The sequence below is a fragment of the Carassius carassius genome, chromosome 21 (assembly GCF_963082965.1).
Source record: "Carassius carassius chromosome 21, fCarCar2.1, whole genome shotgun sequence".
Taxonomy (NCBI): domain Eukaryota; kingdom Metazoa; phylum Chordata; class Actinopteri; order Cypriniformes; family Cyprinidae; genus Carassius; species Carassius carassius.
Window position 1 is genome coordinate 11,690,671 of NC_081775.1, and position 22,526 is coordinate 11,713,196.

At 34.0% G+C, this 22,526-nt stretch overlaps 1 protein-coding gene across 1 annotated transcript; it reads right to left on the reverse strand.

The window, feature by feature from the left end:
* Positions 1-1,462: 1,462 nt before the first annotated feature.
* On the reverse strand, positions 1,463-21,497 carry LOC132097539 (alpha-2-macroglobulin-like protein 1). The gene is made up of 36 exons (XM_059503324.1): positions 21,357-21,497; positions 19,225-19,408; positions 18,782-18,938; positions 18,594-18,646; positions 18,440-18,460; positions 18,171-18,339; positions 17,993-18,077; positions 17,751-17,868; positions 16,007-16,112; positions 15,816-15,925; positions 15,383-15,550; positions 15,082-15,303; positions 14,685-14,748; positions 14,411-14,556; positions 14,136-14,285; positions 11,852-12,043; positions 11,623-11,746; positions 11,396-11,540; positions 11,016-11,241; positions 10,780-10,906; positions 10,239-10,360; positions 9,877-9,928; positions 9,432-9,515; positions 9,115-9,291; positions 8,613-8,694; positions 8,309-8,465; positions 7,010-7,084; positions 6,710-6,872; positions 5,286-5,479; positions 4,960-5,175; positions 4,612-4,730; positions 2,778-2,868; positions 2,618-2,686; positions 2,022-2,127; positions 1,705-1,753; positions 1,463-1,553 (listed from the first exon to the last, which is right to left on the reverse strand). Exons 1-35 carry the CDS (start codon positions 21,431-21,433, stop codon positions 1,713-1,715), a joined length of 4,392 nt encoding a protein of 1,463 aa, XP_059359307.1. The 5' UTR covers positions 21,434-21,497; the 3' UTR covers positions 1,463-1,553; positions 1,705-1,712.
* Positions 21,498-22,526: the final 1,029 nt, after the last annotated feature.

A 22,526-nucleotide genomic window follows, 5' to 3' on the forward strand; every position in this document is an offset into this window, starting at 1 on the left:
ATTGTGAGTGTAGTTGCATCTGATCAAATGTGCATTTTTATTCATTAGCTTGGGTTAAACTAATTTTACTTTGTTGGATCAGCAGCTATGCTAATGATGTCTCGTCTGGATTGAGAACACCTGAGAAGAGATGATGCTGACCCTCAGAGGACCCCAGATGATGCTAACCTTGAATCAACAAACAGAACTAACAATTATTGCTACATGTGTGACTGCATCATATAATAACTATTAATTCATAATATTGATAGTTCATCGTCTAGCTGACTACGTCTTGTATTATTATTATTATTTTTTTTTTTTCTAAAATCCTGTCAAACGTGCACAAATTACTAGCTACTACTAAATATTGTAGAAACATAATTTTCTGTAAAGTTGCTTTGTAATGATTTGTATTGTAAAAAGCGCTATACAAATAAACTTGAATTGAATTGAATTTCCAGTTCTAACAGGATAACTCTCTTAGTTATGTATGCTACAAATAAGTATTAACTTCCAACTGGACTTAACACTTGTTAAAGTACCAACAACTTTAAGTCCTTTTTTACACAATGATATTACATATTTTATTTGTGATCTTAATGATAGTGACCAAGTTTTTGTACAAGAAGTCACTCCCGGGCCCATATGAAAATAAAATATGGATGCAGCATTTATGTGATTTTATTGCTTGCAACTTGCTTAATGTCACACCTTTGGACTGTTTTGTTGTGTTTTCATCCCTCATGTGTTCAGTGTGTGACCTAGTTTCTGTCTCCCCTTTGATTTCATCATTTGATTCACCTGTGTCTCATTAATCTTCATGTGCCTCCCTATTTAAGTTCTAGTCTGTCCTGTGTTCCCTTCTCCGGTATTGTAGTGGTCTATTGTGGGTTACATGTGCCTGCCTTCTGTGGATTTATTAGAAGACGGTTTGCCTTCATTTATCTTCTTTGTGCTCTTATTTTACAACATATTGTGACACTTAGATTGTAGACCAATGGACCGCATCATTTAGAGCAGATTCTCCTTATTAAAAACTCTCTATAATCCATTATTAATATCTAAAGATATTCCTCATGAATTTATAACACACATGAAACTCTAGGCAACATGTAGGTATAGCAAAACAATTGAAGGTAGCTTTCATGTGTTGGTGATAAAACCATATTAAAACTTCAGTGACTAAACCAGTAGAAGAATTGAACTGTTCCACACCAACGTTTCAGTTCTACAACAAATACTGAGAGCATTGAAATGCAATATTTAATATTTAATATTAATATTAATATTTGACTAATATGCACTAATATAAGGCATATCTTATTCTTATAAGATCCCGATATTTGCATATGTACAGTAATAATAAATCTAGATAACAAATAATCACCGGACACAAATATTTCAAATGAAGAAACTGTCAAACTGTTTAATAGCAACTGAACTGCATATTACAGAAAATGTATTTAAGAAAACAATACGATTTTAGAAGAACAGAAACAGTCTTTATTAAATCCATCTTTCCATATATTCCAGTTTACAGTTCTTCAGCCTTTAGAACTTCTGATCATCCCCTGAAAAACAATAAGTCAATCAGCATCACATACTCATAGCTGTCCTTTAAACGTCATCCTAATATGATGATTCGGTGCTCAAGAAAAATATTACTAATAGAGTTTTGGATCTAATAAGAGTTTGTTTAAAACTTAAAAAAAGACTACTTACAGTGGTTTTTACACACATGGGGATGCGTAGTCAGTCATAGACAGTTCATCTGGAGGAACAGAAACACAACCTAGTTTTTTTGTGCACTACATTATTGAGCTTTAAAAATGCATTATGGTTAAAATTAAATACATACATATCATGATATCCCTAAGACTTATAAAACATGAAAGTCTTAAACATTAAAATGGAAATAGGTTTTCCCAGTTCAGTTTTTTTTGTATTATTATATTTAGCTGGATTTATATATAATAAAAACCGAATATTGTATTTTCTTTGAGACTTTTCAGAGTGCACAGTGATGAACAAACACATACTGGTCTTGTAGTAGTCATAGACTGTCACTACAGCTGGTTTCAAGTTCTGCACCAGGACTTCCTGCACAAGCTTCAGGCTGATGGACTTCTCCTCATTCTTTTTCAACTGGAATGGAAGAGAAAGTCATTACATTATTATTACATAGAGATTTGTTTTCTATTGGGGATGGACTGGTTTCTTCATAGGAACAGTTTTAGAAAAAAATTTGCATGACATCACTTGCTCACAAATGGATCTCGAGTCCAAAAAGCTGAAGAAAACATCCCAATAATCCACAAGTCATTAACACAACTCCAGATTAATGATGGATTTATTACAAACATTGCAGTTTTTCACAGCTCAAGATGTTAAATGGTGGACTGGAGCGTTTTCATCAGCTGTTTGGACTCTCATTCTGGCGGCACCCATTCACTGCAGAGCAAGTGATGCAGTGCTACATTTCTCCAACTCTGTTCTGAAACAAACTCATCAATATCTTGATTGGACTGAACTATTCCTTTAAGTAATCAGGGTCAGCTTATCCCTTATATTGTCAAAATATCTGCAATCCCAAAAAGGTTTTGAACTCCTCAAGGTATTTGATTAAAACACTTACACTATCCAAATAGAAAAAGACACGATCCTCTTTCAGATCCACACGTTTGATGGTGGGGTCTTCCCTCAGCTGTGGAGACAGAGGAGTGAATGAGAACGAATCAAATGCTGGCTGCACAACTTGATCAAAAGAGGACCAGAGCCCTTCAAATGTCACTCACAGTCTGCAGAGAGGTCTCATCCGGCTTAAACCCAGACAGGACCCTGACGTTAATGATCACCATGTTGGTCTCCTCTCGTGTGCCGCTATACCTGTCATACAACCGTTCCAACAATCACAATCAGGGTCCGCAATTACATATTGCTCTCTAAGTAGTCTGACAGACAGCAAAGAGTCTATTAGGCCATAAAGTAGGCTAAGTCTTTCTTCATTCTTTCCTTGTAGAGTCAAATGGATATGTTACATAGATATGGAAACTGGGTCATTTGATGCAATTAGTACATTAAAAAAAGACGTAATACATGTAATAGAATACATTTTTAAGAAATCTAATATAATAAAGATGCAAAATATAGTTTTGGGTATAAGACAAATGCTACTTATTAAAGGATAGTTATACTCATTTACAATACTGAGAATTACAGCTTTTAAAGCAAAAACCAGGCAATAATCCCCAGCTATAAGTGATTGGTTAGATTTAGTTTGTAAGGTACACTATATGGAAATGATAAAGTATGAAATCAAAAGTAAAAGTATACATTTTGAAACGATATGGGCACCCCTGAAATCAAAGTATGAACTATAAAACTAAATATATTACTTACCCTTTTACATAATCCTCCCTCCCCCTTTCTTAATTTATTAATTGACTATTTTGTTTAATATTATTATCAATTGAGGTTTAAAAGTATTATTTGAATTACTTACTAGAAATTAAATGTCATAAGTGTTGATATGAATATGTGACTGCGTTCTGTATTTAATTTATTTATGTATTTACATATTTTTCATATGGAAAAGTGTTTAAGTAATTATTTGTATCATTTATTTATATTTATTTATTTTTTAATGTGTTGGTGGTGGGTATTCCCTCAAAAGAGAAAAAAAGAAATGGAAGAGAAAGAAGGAAAAAGGAGTAATAATTATTGGTAAAAAAATGTTTTCAAAGGAAAAATTCACTTTTATAATTGTATTAAATGCATTTTTGAATTGACAGACACACACACACATATATGAATATGTTTTAGCTATATGGTTGTCTTCTCTATACATAAATTAATGTATATAATGGGTATATAGGGTCAAAGTTTGGGGGGGTTGTTGTTTTTTAAGAAGCTTCTTTTTCTCACCAAGAATTTGTTAAATACAGCAAAATCAGTAATGATTATTACAATTTAAATGAAAATGTTTTAATGTAATTTATTCCTGTAATGATAAAGCTGAATTTTCAGCATCATTACTTATCACATGATGTTCTGATTTGAACATTTCTTGTAATATTTTTGTTGTGTAATGCTTTTTTTCAGGATTCCTTGGTGAATAGAAAGTCTGAAAGAACAGTGTTTATTTGAAATATTAATATTTGTAACATTTATAATGTCTTTACACTTTCTTAAAAAAATAAAATAAATAAATAAAAAAATCTTACTGACCCCAAATCTTTTAGTGTATATTTAATATTTAGTATGATGTTTTTTTGTTTTGTTTTTTTTTAACATTCAATTTAAAATGTATGATACTTTTTGCTAGTTTGTGGTATTTAAATGACTTTAAGCTAATGTTTGGTCACAATTTTCTTTTCTTTGTTTCCTTTTTTTTTCAGAGGGGAAACAAAGTTATACATGTTTGCAAAGACATGATAATGTCCCTTTAAATAATGGCAGCATGCATACAGTAGTTAGTATTTAAATAAATGATAAATAATGATATAAATGAAATTACATTTGTGCAAAAAAAAAATGTGTTGAAAGTATTGTATACGGTATATAATGGCTGTTTCCATGAATGAAGATGGTAATTGTAATAGTTTTTTTTTAAACAGAGGTGTGGCTCACCTTACAGTAGTGGTTAATGTAAAAGCTGGGTTCTGTGTGTTGCTGCAAGCCCCAGTATTTGCTTTGATTTTGAAGGCCAAAGAGTCTGGAGGAGGCGGGATATTGTAGTGCAAGGCAAACTGAGACACAAAAAACACACAATAATGTCAAAAACGAGGTCATTTGTATCACTTTTATACACATCACTCATTCTTATGTAATTCCAAATCCTTGTGATTTCCTCCTCTGATCCACTGAAGAATGAGAATCACACAAGTTTGAACTGACATGAGGGTGAGTATATGATGAAAACGTTGATGAACTATTCCTTGGACTCAATATGTGCATCAAAAGAGGCAGTGCACAGACCTGCACAAACACACATCCTTTGCCTTCTGCCCTGAGCTTGTATGTGCCAGTAGTTTCCTGCAGCTGTTTCTCCTGGTAAAGCAGCCTGTTGTCCTGGTTCACGGTGAACTGGTTTCTCTGACCTGAGGGGGAGGTCACGGTTACGCTAACGAATCCCTCTGAATTGTAGGTGGCAGCACTGTACTTAGCAAGTGCCTGGAGTGCTACTACAGTATCCTTTTCACAGAAAGAGAGGGAGCAACATCACTTAGAGTCAATAATAACAAAACACATTATAAAGACTTGGAGGGTTTAAAAAAAAAGCTGCATGAGATAAATAACATTACCTGTGTAGAGGAGAAGCCTCCATACGCATTCTGCTGCTTGCTTAGCCAGTGCACGATGCCAGCAGAGTAGTTCAGTCCAAATCCAGGCAGTGAGGGTCCAGAGAGCAGTGCCAGCAACACGTAGGCACTCATCTCTACCTCCACAGATCCCATCGGTTGTGCATTATTAGCCAGAGTCCAATATCGTCCCACACCTGAAATAACCAGGGCAAGAAAACTGGAACATTGAAGGATGGCGATTGTGGTTTTTATTAAAAGCAGCAAGATGATCTAGATCAGGGGGTTTCAAACTGGGGCCCAGAGAATTTTTGTGGGGTACACAAAACTGCCTCTAATCATACATATAAATAATGTGAAAATATAGTTATTATTTTTTTATGTTCTTCAATTACCGTGTCCTTGAAGTCATTTTTCACCCTGTTAGTACATATTTTTTCGCCTTCCAAAACCGACTGCAATTTCATTGAGACCATTTTATAGAAGTGACAATTTCTTTTTCCCACTGGAATTCATCTGTCAAAATTGAGGTAAGCTTCAACTATCACACCTAACTTTTTTTTTAGTTTTTGAAATGTTATCCTGCTTGACCCACCCTTAAAGTTCCACCCTGTTATGCTATATTATGGAGAATGTTTGTCCTATCCAAAAAATGTAAAAACAAATCTGACATAGTTATAAAAGTTCTGTTAATCTGTAGAATGTTAGCTAGCTAAATGTTGATCACTCAATGAGCTTTGGCTAATTTAGCTCAAAAATTTCCACCCTGTTAGATTCCACCCTGCTAGGTCTATAAACCTAACAGGGTGGAATGTGCAACTAACAGGGAGTAAATTCTAATAGAATAAACAGTATTCAGTGTATATAGCAAGTAAATTTCTATATACGTGTGTGTGTGTGTGTGTGTGTGTGTGTGTGTGTGTGTGTGTGTGTGTGTGTGTGTGTGTGTGTGCGTGTGTGTGTGTGTGGGTGTGTATGTGTGCTCTTGTTTTTGTGACATATCAGGACACAACTCTGTATAAGACATGGGTATGACACAGGTATTACAAGGAGAGGGTGATTTATGAGGACATAACCCATGTCCCCATTTTTCAAAACGCTTATAAATCATACAAAATTAGTTTTTTTTGAGAAAGTAAAAATGTACAAAGTTTCCTGTGAGGGTAAGGTGTAGGGTTGGTGTAGGGTGATATAATATACAGTTTACAGTATAAAAACCATTACACCTATGAGATGTCCCCACTTTTCACAAAAACAAACGTGTGTGAGTGTGTGTGTGTGTGTGTATATATATATATATATATATATATATATATATATATATATATATAATAATTTTTTTTTTTATGGAAAATATACATTTTGCACATCCTTAAAGAGAAGTATTTTAGTATATGGTTATTTGTCTTATTTAATCTAAATGGTACCTTCTCTCTTGGCCTGCTTGTCCAGATTGGAGAGGAGGTTCTGTCTCATCTGTTCATCTCCAGCAAGAGTGAATGTGTAGGACAGCAAGGCGGTCACATAGGTGTTGTTAATGTTACTGGAAGATTCCTTCAGACATGCAAGGCTTTTTGCCACCATGGGATCCTTACAAAGCACAAGAAAGACAAGATTAATTTTTTCTTCCTTTATTCACCACATTATCTCTATTGACTTGACTGATTTTAATTTATCTGTGACTATAGAGTCCATCTCTTAGGACCCATAAAGAGGGTTTTACTTACAGTTTCCTGAATGCCTAACTCCAGCAGCGCTACAGTGATGTATGCAGAGAGAGTGACTTCGTCATTGATACCACCCTGGGAAAGCAGCAGCAAGGCAGAAACACATTTAGACATGCACAAGTGCATCATCACAGATCATTACAATCCTCAGAATTTCAATCTCCCCACTTTATTGGAAATGTCTGTTAGATGACAAAGTCTGAAATCCAAAAGCACCAGACTAAGGAGCAGTTTTCAATCCATAGATGACTCCGCTCCATTAGTCATCTCCTGATCTCATCCCACTCAACACTATGACAGCTTCTCATATAGGTGCTCTTCTCATCTCAGTTTTTCCAGTGGAGTGACTAGGATGTCTAGGTGCCCTGCACTGTTTAATGCCTTGGACCCCCTTTTGCCATTTATTTAATCTATATGAAGCTCTGAGCATTACTTATTTCGTTCTTTCCTAAGATTTTAGAGATGCTGCTCAAAACACATGTATTATTAATAATAATGGTTTAAACAGTTGCTGCTTAATATTTTGGTGGAAACTGTGAAACTTTTTTCTTCTCCAGGATTCTTTAAAGTAACAGAAATGTCAAAAGAACAGCTCATTATTTGTAATCTATTTGTGACATTTTATGTATTTACTGTCAATTTCATTCAATTTAATGTATACTTTCATACTTATATTTTATATATATATATATATATATATATATATATATATAAAAAAAAATTTTTTTGCACCCTCAGATTCCAGATTTTCTAATAGTTTTATCTCGGCCAAATACTGACCTATCCTAACAAACCATACGTCAATGGAAAGCTCATTTATTTATCTCAGTAATAATAATAAAACTGGTCCAGGGTCACACACACACACACACACACACACAGTATAATATTAAAGCAAAAGGGACCTCAGCTCCCAACAGTCCTCAAGAATTAAGTACGGTAGCCTGTCTGAACCAGTAAAATCTGAACCAGCTCTCTCTCACACATCTACAAACACACACAAACACCATTTTGTAATACATGCTAGGCTAATCACAAAATGTAGCTCCTCCTGCAAACCGAACGCAAAAGAAAAATAGCCCTGCAGATACCAATGTTCAGTCCATGTGGACTGTCAACATCTGTCAAACAAAACGTGTTTGATTGACTGTCCAGAATATCCCTGCTAAAACAACAACAACTACTAATCCAGCCTAAAGTGCTTTCATCTGGTCTTCCAGCTTGACCAAGCTAGTCTTTAGCTGGTCTTTTAGCCTGACAAGTCGGGAGACCAGATAAAACCACATACAGGGACCTCACCTTCAACATGTTGTTGAAGAGTTTCCCCACAGAGGCGAAGCAGCCGTTGCTCTGCTGTTGACGACCGAGCCAATCCTTCGCCTGGTCGATGTTGGTCTGATCTATAAATATATACTTCTTTGCCCCACTGAAAGACTTCATCACAAATGCGGTTAACCTGGACACACAAGCAATAGAAATTACTGTCAAATAACCATAATTTCATACAATTCAGTAAATCTGCCTTAATACTTTTCAGTAATTCCATGTGGACTAGGATAAATTAAGCAACAGAATGATTTCATTTTTTCAGTGCCACACTCACCAGGTGTTCCCAGAAGGATCAGTCCTCCCAAAAGCGCTGTAAGATCCATCATCATGCTTGTATGTCAGCTCTCTCTGGTAGCCTTCAAAAAAATAAAATAAATAAATAAAACCTGATATACTGGGCTGCTGAAAAGTGGGACACCTGAACCTTTTGTTTTTTGATATAAAAATGCAAGTTAATATCATTTAAGTTATTTATCAGGGTTCAGTATTTCTCTCATTTAATGACAATTTATAACTTTGAAATTTATGAATCTATCAATCAGCCATCAGCTCTGTGGTGAGTTCTTCTGAAAAAAAAAAACCTTAAAATAATCGTCTGTATGTTGGTGTATTGTTCTTTTACGAGTTTAACTAAAATAAAATTAAAACTAAACACTGCAAACAGTAATTTTCTAAGTCATTTTTGCCAGGAATAAAATATTCAAACGTTTGCATTTCTAATATTTACTGTACGGTAAGATACACAATAATCATCATTTCCTAGCAGTTTTCCTCACCGCTCTCCAGGAAGGTTATGGCTTGGTTTGTAATCTCAGGAGTGAGCTGCCCGCTGCTCTCCAGGTACTGAAGGATGTAGATATTGGGGGCAAAATGCAGCATGTTCTGCTCTCCACAGCCATACGGCATAGCCAACAGATCACCGATGTTCTTCAGAGCACGACCCATCAGATCACCTGTGGTCAAAAAAGCAATATAACCATCAGATGATTAAAAACGGAAAACTACTCCATGAGAGCAAATCTGTTGATTACAGAGTTTCAAATATTTATACTGATATTTCGGAGAACTTTTATCAGCTTATTTTTAGGCTTACCTAGAACAGTGACAAAGCTTTTGGCAGAATCCTTGACAAAGACTGTGGGCAGAGAGAGAGAGACGGCTCTCTCCTGTGGCTGCTCTAATAGAACAAAGAGAGAGAGAGAGAGAAAACAAAAAAGTCAGGTAAAAATCATAACATACTTTACAATGGATATTTTCTGGGTTTAAAATCTGGAATTGAAAGCTTTTTTGTTCAATCCTTTTTGAAATGTTGAGTAAATTTCTAAATATATCCAGTGCAATATCTAACATCATAGACTTCCAGTGTAAATGCATTACTGTAAACAGGATTCTTGCTTACTTTTACACACTGAATGTCAAAATTATTGTCTGTGATATGTGGTAAATAACATGTTAGATTCTGTTAAAGCTGGAATAATTGAATTTTTCTATGTATTCCTCTTTTAATAGACAACACAACACACTGTAAAGCCACAAACCTGTTAAGCAGACGAGTTCATTCTGAGTGACTGACTGTTTGGTTCCCTCTGCCTGAGAAATGTGAGTAATAACAGTGTCAATTGTATCTATAAAGCAAAGCAAAACTAAAAGCAAATTTAAAGATAGAAAGACAGATTTTAAGACTCAAAACAATACCCAAATGTCTATTAAATGTCTATGTTAGCTATATAATATCTATAATCTAAGTGTTTTTTTTTTCAACAGTTATGACTAGAAATATGTATTAAGAAAGTAATTACAGTAGGTTTTTAATTTCCTGTTGACTTGTTGGCTTATTGATGTTGAAGAGTGAGTCACATGGTTTCTGAAAGCTCACATACAGTTACATACAGTCACGTACCTCCACCAGAACGCTCTGCATCACAGTATCAGTTCTGCCTTTGTCTGGCAACGTCACCACTTCATTGTCACACAGTACTTGGCTCTGCACCGCCCCAGCGCGCACTGTAATATTCACCTTTTCTGTAAAACACACACACACACACACACACACACACACACACACAGTCGTTAAATGCAAGATATTTAACTTGCAATAGTTCCACTTTAGCACAATCAAATATACTTCAGTATATCTTTAGGTGGACTTCCGCACAATTAAAGTGCATTTAGAAATTAGCTGTTCCAATTTAGCAGACGTTTATACCAGTTTAGTGAAGCAAAAGTACAACTGCAGGGTATTTTATTACGCAGATAAATATGTAAATGTATTTGTAGTATACTAAGCACAAAATAAATGTATTTCATTTCTTTTTTTCACTAGGGCAGTGACAGTTCTAATTTAATATACTGAAACAAAGTACACCTGGGGCCTACAATAGTAAACATATCTGTGACACAATGACTCTTTGCTCATACAGAAGTCAAAGCATCCGGCTTACCCAGTTCAGAGGGTGCGATAGTCCACTGGAAGGTTTTGCTCTCTTCAGAACAAACACACTGTGTGTAAGAGCAGCCTCTGCATGGCTGAGCGGTGAACTGTGGCGAGTCTGCCAACGTGACCTTCACCTTTATTAAAAGACAGAGATTTGTACAGATTTGTACAGGAAATGCCTTTGCAATAAATGCATGCAAAACCGCCCTGGGACAAACATGTAAATGCAATATGGGGGCTTACCATGATACATTTGGGGAGGTAGTTGAACACAGTAGCTTTGAGAGTGAATGTCTCCCCACGAATAACAGAGTAAGGGAGGGTGAGGCTCACAAAGAAAGGCTTGAAAGCAGTGAGATCAGTCTTGGGGGCCACTCCAAACCCGACACGGGATGTGCAGAAAGCCCCTGCTGCCCATTTAGTGATAGTGTCCGGGACAGTCTTTGTAAGGTCCACATATCCTGATTTACTGGTCAATGAAAAAACTATGAATTTTGTATTCAAAAAAAGTTTGTAAAACATTAAAAAGCTCTGAAGCAGTTGTTAAATTTTTGCCTGCATAATTAAAAAGGACTGTAATGTAGGCTAAACAGTACAATAATGCCATGGTGCCAGATACATACCCCACAGGTATAAGATCCCATATCCAGGTTTCTGGAAAGAATTTGCGTATCCTTGGAGTAAGTTTTTCCACATTTGGACCAAGCACTATCTCTGGCCCCATTTCTGGCTTGACCAAATTCACAGGCCCACTTTCTTCCATAGTAGCTGTTTGAATTGATAGTTTGTACATACATTCAGATAAAAAAGGCATTTCCAAATCCTAAAAAAAAAATTACAAAATACTTACGTTCACTCAAATACATCGCACTCCCAAAACTGTTCCCCAACCCCTTCATAAACATTGGCTCATAATGAGGACAAACAACAGGTGCTTTCACATCAGAATTGGTAGCGATTTTGATTCCAACTCCCTAGGAAAAAGCAAAAGTAGCATTTTGTTACTGTGTGTAAGATGAATAGTGTACAGTGAGACACTGGAGGACCTCATGAGAAATGGGACACGGTGTGTATCTTACTTTGAAAATATTATAGACGTCATTGTTGTCGAAGTTGTTGAAGTATTGAGAGTAATAGAAGTAAGAGCGTTTGCGCCTTGCACCTTCACCTAACGGGATTATCCACCTGGGATATGGGCAGGGGTTAGGCTCCCACTCCTCAATATTGTATGGGTAACCTGACAAAATCTGAACTGGTAACAATCCAAGGACCTGTAGAATAATAACAGTTATTCGGCAGTTGCAGTGACATGGCAATTTCCTAATAATTTTTTTTTATTTGTCAAGGTTATGCCCTCACACCCCGTTTGTTTCATCTTTGTATCATGTGTCTATACTTGTCTTTAATACTTGTATTACTTATACTTGTCTTGTGATAGCACATGGCTTTGTTGTTTTTGTCAGCCATATGCTTCTCTAGCCCCTCCTCCTCGTTTTCTCTTTACCAGACCCTCTTGTTAGCCCCCTTGTGGATTCCTTGTTGGTCTAATTGCTCTCACCTGTTCCTCATTTGCCTTGTTTTGGCAAGATTACAATTTAATGATTATAAAATTGTCATACAGTGTATCCACCAAGTAAGAATTAATAACATATTTTTGTTACACCATATGAATTTTGTTTTTCAAAATACCAATAAGCAGTAAAGCAATATTGTTTTTTAATATAAAAATATTGAATATTGAAATCAATAATTGAATAAAAATACTGAAATAAAAGTATTTCTTAATGTCATATGGTGTGCTCACCAAGTAAAAAAAAAAATAAAATAAAAAAAAAATATATATATATATATATATATATGTATATATATGTATATATATGTATATATATATATATATATGTATATATATCCCTGACCCCATATGAGTTTAATTTTAAAAATATGAATAAGCAGTGAATTATGTTCAATTGTCTTTTCCAAATAATGAGATGTTTTATTATTTATTTCTATTATTATTTATAGTATTTCTAAAAAAATTAGAAATATTTAGTATTTTAAGTATTTTAAATTAACAAACTGTGGATCAATTTTGTTTAAATAATTTTTTTAAATATTGTCAAAATATTAAATGATATAAAAGAATGTGTTAATCTACTGTACTTCGTGAAAGTTTCTTGTAAAAAAAATATTATTTTAATCTGGATTTTTATATACACAGTACAAACCAAAAGTTTGGAAACATTACTATTTTTAATGTTTTTGAAAAAAGTTTCTTCTGTTCATCAAGCCTGCATTTATTTGATCAAAAATACAGAAAAACAGTGATATTGTGAAATATTATTACAACTTAAAATAATAGTTTTCTATTTGAATATACTTCAAAAAAAATATTTATTCCTGTGATGCAAAGCTGAATTTTCAGCATCATTACTCCAGCCTTCAGTGTCACATTTAACATCCAGTCTATCACATGATCATTTAGAAATCATTCTAATATTCTGATTTATTATGAGTGTTGGAAACAGTTCTGCTGTCTAATATATTTGATGAATAAAAGGTTCAAAAGAACTGCATTTATTAAAAATGAAAAAAAAATTCTAATAATATATATTCTAATAATATATTTTCTTTACTATCACTTTTTATCAATTTAACACATCCTTGCTGAATAAAAGTATTGATTTTATTTAAAAAAAAAAAAAAAATACTGACCCCAATTAACTGACCAGTAGTGTATATTCTTATTACAAAATATTTATATTTTAAAAATATAATATTTTATATTTAAAAAAAAATCTTTTTTTATTTTTTATTTTTTACTTTTTATTCATCAAAGTATCCTACAAAAGTATCACATGTTCTGAAAAAATATTAAGCAGCAGAACTGTTTCCAACTTTGATAATGAATCATTATATTAGAATGATTTCTAAAGGATCATGTGATAATGATCCTAAAAATTCAGCTTTGCATCACAGAAATAAATGATCATTTAAAGTATAATAAATTTAAAAAAATATATTTTAAATTGTAATAATATATCACAATATTAATTTTTTTTCTGTATTTTGTACTTCTTTCAAAAACATTAAAAATAGTAATGTTTCCAAACTTTTGGTCTCTACTGTATATATATATATATATATATATATATATATACATTTTAACTTATTTTATTACTCAGAATGAATTTTCATTGCGAAATTAAAAACGTGCTTATTATGAAAGAAGCGCATGCAACTTGTTATTTTTTTTGCTAATTATTCAAAATTGATGCTTATATAGTGCTACATCCCTGACCCATCTCTTATTAATAAAGATTATCTACTAGTTATAGTTGTAATGTACATTATGGTTTAACATACAGTGGCTGCATCCAGCTCGGCCTCTGGTTTCATCAGCAGCACACTCTGATCAATAGCCCGCACAGAGCACAAGGAGCCAGGGCTAGCTTCCAGGTTAAGAGATGTCTTCTCTCCGGGTAGTTCAGTGGGAGACGAGAACTTTAAGGACACCTGTAAAAGCACAGTAATGCTCTCATCACACATTAATGATAAAACACACACACATACACACACACACATAAAAGCTTAAAGGGCACACTGAGTTCTAAAATAAGATTTTGTGTGGGATTTTTTACCTTGTTTGGCAAACATTCTTCAATGGGGAAATCCATTCTGTCTGCTACAGCTTCTCCATTGGGAAGAACTGTGTAAACCACCACCTGAGCGTATGGAGTCAGAACTGCCGTCTTCTTCAATGTGAAAGTCAGTTCTCCTTTGTTTTCTTTAATGAAAACAAAATGTGTTTTTGTTTGGAAACAAAAAGGCGCATGCTGGAGCACAATACAGTCCATAAAAATCCACTTAGTAAATCCACAACAAAGTGATTGCTAATGTAAAAGAGCTGTGTACCTTTCTTAGCATTCACACTCACAGAAAGACGACCTTTTTGAGCCATGCTGCCTCTGGACAAGACCTGGAGAGCAGATAGATGATTACTGTGTGATTATTTATGTAATGCATAAACAGCTTCCCTAGCATTGTGGGTTTTATTAAAAATTTTTCATCATCTTTTCTCCTTTGTGATAATGGCTACAAGATTTAGGAAACCTTCAAGAAAACCACAAATATTACAGTTCTGTCCGATTCTGCTATCAGTTTCATATTATGGAAGCAATAAATGGTCAATATTAAAAGTCTGGACTATTAACCAAAATAATCTAAAAAAAAAAAAAAAAAAGTTACAGTATGAAAAATACAGTATGAAAAAACAAACAAATAAATGACAAAGAGTGAGTGTTAAACATACAATGTAGAAGAAGTCCAAGGTTTTCTGGCCTGTTTTCAATGCATTGCCCTGAATGATGTAACTGGCCGTCACTGTAGCATCACTGTTACAGCTGAGCTTCCCCTGAGCCTTCGTCAACATCAGGAAACTTTTGCTTTTGGAGTAAAAGGGTTTTACGTAGAAATATGCTGTTGGGAAATGTGCATTATCCCGAAAATAAGTCTGTTCTCCAATATGCTGGACCTAATAAAGAAAAAGGTTGAATATCTATACCCGAATTACATATATAAACATCATGTTAGAAAAACAAAAACCTACTTACCTCTAATTGCACAGATTTTTTTGACCAATCATGAGTGTTGAAGGAGAAGTGGGCAGTACCAATGATGTCTGTCTTCAGGGCCACACTGACACGTTTATCACCGTAATATGCATATACAACAACTGACTCATTTTTCATTGGCTTGGAATATGAATCAGTGACCACACACTGTTATTAAAACAAACAAACAATAAAAAAAAAAGCTCACAAACACTTCCTGTACACAATATGGCTATACTGACAGCTAAATGCTTTCACTGCTAATAGGTTGTTTATTAATGTTGCTTTTTACAAAGTCAGATAAAAATAGCAGTTATGGTACAGTTTTTAACTTTTCATGAAGATGGTTATAAAAGCACACGTGGTCTGTAGAGTTACTTTTGGAGCATTCACTTAATAATCACAAAGCTTATGACTTCAAGCTAGCTGTTACCTTTCCGTTAAAGAGCATGCCAGGCCTGTATGTATCTGGTGTGTCCTCAAATTTAACACTGACATAACTCCTGGTAAACTCAGCTGAGGCAGAATCCTGCACAGTTATCCCTGGGGGAACAAAAGACCATCTTTCATTACTCTATTTTAGAGAATAAAAATGGACAACAGCTGTTTGTTTTATACTCTCACCTGTTCCGGTCTCTTCCACATTACAATTCACCGTAAAATGCCCACTGGAACTAATGTCAAATTCTTTCACAAGTATCACCTGAGACCCACAGCCAGTCTTGTCAGTCTGGATGAATAAGAATGATAAGAAAATGGTTATTTAGACTTCTTAAATATAATATGTTGCAGTATGGACCCTTGTGGAAAAAGTATCCATTACAAAAATATATACACAACCAGTCAAAAGTTTTTGAACAGTAAGATTGTAAATGCTTTTCGAAAAAGTATCTCCTGCTCACCAAGCCTGCATTTATTTGATCCAAAGTACAGTAAAAGCAGTAATATTGTGAAATATTTTACTATTTAAAATAACTGCTTTAAATTGGAATTTATTTAAAAATGTAATTTATTCCTATGATTTCAAAGCTGAATTTTTTTTTTTGCATCATTACCCCAGTCACGTGATCCTTCAGAAATCATTCTAATTTTCTGATTTGCTGCTCAGAAAAAAAAATAAAAAAAATAAAAATGTATTATTATTATTATTATTATTATTATTATTATTATTATTATGTTGAAAACAGCAGTAGATTTTTTTCAGGTTTCTTCAATGAATAGAAAGTTCAGAAGAACAGCATTTATCTGAACTAGAAATCTTTTGTAACAATATAATAAACAATATTGGCTACTACCAAAAGCACAGACAAGCATTATGGAATTTGCCTAAATGCGATTTGAATAAGGGTCCTAAACAACAGTGGCACATAATGAGTACCCCTAAATATATATATACTTTAAGTTTATACTTTAAAGTTAAGTGCTATATTAAATACTCAGAGTTGCCAACTCTCATGCTTCCAGGCTCTGTCTCATGCTCTCACGCGGCCCATGTAAATCTCACACCAAATTGGAAACCCTGCTTGCTATATGAAACAAATGTTGTAATTGTAATGTTGTATATGTTCAAATGTTGTAAGCTTTAATACTAAATTTTAACAGTAAATACCGTTTTGGCACACTTAATATGGCGTAACTCGTAAAATGTAGCAGCATTGACATTACATTTGAATGGGTTTAAGAAGGATAATTAAGCGTTATTAAACAGGTATTTGCACCTTGCAGCAATATTTGGTAAACATTACAGCATATTACATACAGCTTAACAATTTTTCAGTTAAATAAGTGTTTATATATTTAAATAGTGTTTATATATATTCAATATTAGTTAAGTTAAATTTAGGTTAAATATTTTAGTTTAATAGCCTACTATTTATTCAATATCTTTTGGTACTAAATACTATTTGTGCCATAAGTATGGTCCATTAAAGACCATATGAATGAATATTTAGACATGGTTAAACACTATTTTTTTAAATGAGAAATTTACAAAAAATGTCAACAACATTCTTTTGTAATGATGATTGCATGATTACAATAAATGGATGCAAGAAAATACTGAAATTAAAACAAGTTTAAAATGTGCTAAAAAGGCATTCAACAAAATATTTTATCCCCTTTCTTCAGTATACACACATTCATTAATAATGAATCAAGATCTACCAAAAAAAGAAGAAAAATAAATTCTCACTCCAAGTTGGCAACCCTGGAATATTACAATACAGTAATATCAGCTCATTGTTATTTATTGTAATTGGGACCCTATGATATGTAAAGATGTTAAGGATTATTAATGCTTGTTAGTACAGTGTTTTTACGATTACAAGCCCAAAAGGTAGCAGTTTTGTGTGTGCAAAGGGTAACGCACCATCATTGAATATTTCTTGCATGCGTTAAACAAGTCAGAATCAGACTTATAGTAATCATAGCTGTGCCCACACACTTCAGCAATCACAGACCCCAGCACAGGCTTGCCATAAGTGTATCTAGAGAATGGGAAAAAAAAGAGTTTCATCAGACTGAACATGGTATTGTAACAGATTATGCATCTCATGTATCTGCAAAGAAATTAATATTATTTGTAAAGAAAAAATTTAAAATAAATCTTACTTTGCACAAACTGTCAGAGTGACCTCTTCCTCCTCCAAGGTTATAATGGATGGAAAATTGATGTTCACTTCATATTTTGGCAGAACTAAAAGAGACGTGAAAAAAAAAACCTTTCAAAAATGGCACACCTTACAGCTGATTAGTATTAGAGTGACAAAAGTTGAATCCTGTTTCTGACCATATTCTTTGATTTCAAAGGTGTGTGATATTTGTTGGTTCTTATCATCCAAAGCAGTGATCGTGTAGAAACCCTGAGCGGCTTCTGGAGACATGGAGTGGGACAGATCCAAAATGCCAGTCCTTGTGGTCTGATTCAACCACTGACCAATGCGGTTTGAATAAGGGTCCTAAACGAGATTGGCACATAATAAAAGAGCCTGCAGTGGAATCAACTTGCATTTAAAGTAACAATCAATGAACAGATCATGGCTTCTTCAAGGCGTTTACCTGGAGTTCTACAGTTCCAAACTGCAATAGTCAGAGAGAAGAAAATTAGTTTAGTTAGATCAGAAGAGTATAAATATATTTTGCCAGCACTTCAGCTGAAAAAAATAAAACAAAATAACATAAAGATTTTTCACATAAATTTAATAAAATTTACCACTTGATTGTGAGGCAAGAGATTGGAATCCAGAGACACAATTCGAAATTTAACTGGGGGAAAAAACAGTGAGACACTATATTAACACATACAGTATGCAATGCAGAAAGACTCACATGCTCTCATTAATAAGAGCAAACTAGCACTGATAATTTGAACTGTTTTGGAAGAATTCACAAAGACATTACTTGTTTGTCCAGGCTTATAGATAGGCTTGTCCGATTGGATGAAGATACGATTTTGGGTGGGATTTATGAGGATCTTAGTTGTTTTCTTCAGGGATGTTTCAGCCCCTAGAATTGCAACATCGATGGATGCCACAGACATTACAGTGACTACAGGGACCTGGAAAATTCAAATCAAGAAAACACTGAGTGTGTAACTCCACTTACAGACTGCAAACTATAGGTTTGACACAAACATCAAGACTGTAGTGTTTGCTGAATAATTCAGTAGTGGAAAATATATGCAAGATGAATGATAAATACAAGTTTTAGGGTTTTACTTGCAAATCAACTGTATTATATGTCTCATTATGGAAAGGCCCTTTAACCTTAATGTCACGTTATACGTTTTGTGGACACAAGATGTACAGGAAATAGCTATGCTACAGTATATTGAGTACGCTGACCTTAAAAGGAACACATCTGTAGAAATCATTTTTAATGAAGCCCTGTTGTAGAATGGTCAGGTCGCTGTTGTCAATCTTCAAAGTTACCATTATAGACAGTGTCTCTTTGGGCTCGTGGATCTGTGCACACAGAGTCTCTGTGTTGCCACTCACTGCCTGGGATGTGACTGTCACCAGGTATATGCTGAAAGAAGACAAAACACAAAGAAATACATTCAGAGACTTGCATAAACCATCCAATGACAATAAAATGGTTTTAAAAGCATAAGTTTAGTGTTGCATGAGCCTAGGGTTGTTTTGGGTTAATACACCGTTGAGGAAGTGACTTGGAATTTCTATGAATCTTCACTGGGAGTCTTTACGGATGAGTGCACTAAAAAGGAAGATGTCTAAAAAAAGGTAAACCTTGTGAAAGTGGTTGTTGCAGTATAAATGTGGCATGATTCTAAATTACCTTATTTTTTTTAAATGTTCTATATATTTTATGTTACAATACACTTTAAATGAATATAATAATCAAATTTATGACACTTTAATAAATGACACTTTAACTTACACTTAATGTGTCCTTGCTGAATAGAAGTATTATTGTTTAATCCCGCTGAAAATGTAATTTGCCATCAAAATAATCAATTAAAATATATTCAAATAGAAAACAAGTCTATTAAATTGTAATAATATTTCACAATATTACCGTTTTTTGTTTTTGTTTTTCTGAATTTTTGATGCAGTCTTGGTGAGCAAACTAATAAAAGCTAAAGTTTTATAATTTATTGGGCATTCCCAGAATTCCCTGCACATATCTTGACATTTGATTCTGTTTTGTTTAGCATATGTGTGATACTGATTGTGTTTTGTGTTTGTATACAGGGGTAGACTGGGGCTAAAAAGCGGCCCTGGACTTTCTGGCACAGAGCAGCCCACCTGCAACATACCACACCATAAACCCAAAATATAACACAATAAAAAATGGCATCTTTTTTTTCTTTTTTTTTTTAAATGCTTATCATTAACATCAATGAATAACTGACATATTTCTTAACATTAAAAATTTTCTTTCCTGCTCTATATAACAAATAGTAAATAATTTAGAATAATTTTCACTCTTTTAGAGGGACAGTTTCACTAAGGTTAAATGCCTACCATAATATCAGTCCATATCACACAATGCTTTGCTCTGCTAAGGCTTGGAATTTAGTGCAGATTGTGGACTGTTTTTATTTTGCCTTTCTATTGGTCCTTCAGAAATTATTCTAATAAGCTGATTTGCTGCTCAAGGAACATTTCTGATTATTATGAATGTTGAAAATAGTTGTGCTGCTTAATTTTTTAATTTTTTTTTTACCTTACCATTCAGTCTAGGGTAAGATCAAAAATATAAATAAATAATTTAATTATTATTTTAGTTATTCAACAAGAATGCATTAAATTGTTTTAAGTGACAGTAAAGACATTTTTAATTATTACAAATAATTTATATTTCGAGTAAATACTGTTTTTTTTAAAGGATTTCCAAAAACTTATTCAACAAAAACAGTTTAGGATATTAATAAGAACCATTTAGTAATAACGCAACTGGTCCTGGCATGCATTAGCATTCATGCTTTTGGCCTGACATGGGAAAACGCAACTAATGTGCTTTCTCTTTATGTTTTTATTGTTGTTGAAATGGCCAATATTGCTTTAACTGACAGATGAAACTGCATATTTTAGTATGATATTATTTAATGTAAATTATGGTCACCAAAATTATTCCCATAATGCATGCAACATCATCACTGTGTCTTTCTTCCAGTAAGTATTCACTGCAAATCAGTCGGCGTCAATGGCCTCGTGAGCAGCGCACCGAAAACAAAGTGTAATTGCTCGCCAGGCGTCCCGAATTCGAATCCCAGCTGTCATGATAAATATAACTTTTTTTAAAAATTTAAAAGACTACCTCAAATCTAAAATAAAATATTTACACTGTGTTGCATGTGAGAACACAATAATACTCTTGTCCTAAACTTTTCATCTGTGACTACTATAGTTGTGGAATACATTCGTCTGGTCCTCGACCTGTGGTTTTTGTTGTTACACTCTACCTTGTGTTATCTGGTATTTGTGATAATAAAAATCATAAAGGCTCTTACGGATTTGTGGCTCCACTCATTTCAGAGGATTGCAGCAGCAGCAGCAGTAGTGGCAGTGGCAGCAGTGACAGCAGCATCCTGAGAAGTCAGTCCGGCACATGCGCAGAGAACTCGAACACTGATCCCATCACACAGGAGCACACTCTTATACACCTCTGCCTCCTCCCTGTCCTACCACACCAAGTTAAGGAATGTTGAGCAACTGGTTTGAGGAGCTGGATAATTTGGGATCGACATATTTCCTCGTGTGTTGTGTAAAAAGTAAGTGGACAGTAATTCATCAGTTTAAAGAGGCATCATTGAAGGAGTTCACCTTTTGCAAAGATTACTTGGACAAACAAGCTTATCATTAAGTTATTTGAAAGTTAAGATTTTTTTTTTTCATTGCAAACACTAAATACCATAAAATAAAATAAATGAAGGTCACAATAAAAGTCTTGGAAACTTTTTTAAATTAAATATTTAAATAAACAAAATGGTAGCGATCAGACAGGTAGGATCTAAAGCATCTTAGAGCCTGCCCTTGAATACCTGTATAGTTTTGTAATCTATCTATGAGTATGTCATGATCTATGGTGTCGAACGCAGCACTAAGATCAAGTAAAACTAGCAATGAAATGCAGCCTTGATCTGACGCAAGAAGCAGGTCATTTGTAATTTTAACAAGTGCAGTTTCTGTGCTATGGTGGGGCCTGAAATTCTTCATACAGATGATTTTTTGCAGGAAGGAGCTCAATTGAGCAGACAACTTTTTCTAAAATTTTAGACATAAATGGAAGATTTGAAATAAGCCTGTAATTTGCCAGTTCACTAGGATCTAGTTTTGGTTTCTTAATAATAGGCTTAATAACTGGCAGCTTAAATAGTTTTGGGATGTGACCTAAAGATAACGACGAGTTAATGATATTGGGAACGGTTGACATTTTGTTTGACTCCAAAACAGTTTATTAGGTCAGTAAACGCAAGTCCTAATGTATCATTTGTATTATCAACATGCATGTTAAAATCTCCCATGATTAGCACTTTATCAACTGTAACCAGAAGGTCTGAGAGGAAATCTGCAAATTCTTTTAAGAATTCTGTTTACAGCCCTGGTGGTCTATACACAGTAGCCAGAGCAAGAGATACAATAGATTTATTTTGCATATCTGACAGTGTAACATTAAGCAG

What these genes read in the sequence shown, in the direction of transcription:
- LOC132097539 (XM_059503324.1), bottom strand. Translation starts at nt 21,433, where the DNA reads ATGCTGCTGTCACTGCTGCCACTGCCACTACTGCTGCTGCTGCTGCAA. An exon ending in GCATGCTCTTTAACGGAAAG is followed by an intron (nt 15,551 to 15,815) that starts GTAACAGCTAGC and finishes TTTTAATAACAG; the next exon opens with TGTGTGGTCACTGATTCATA. An exon ending in TGGGATCTTATACCTGTGGG is followed by an intron (nt 11,242 to 11,395) that starts GTATGTATCTGG and finishes TTCATTGACCAG; the next exon opens with TAAATCAGGATATGTGGACC.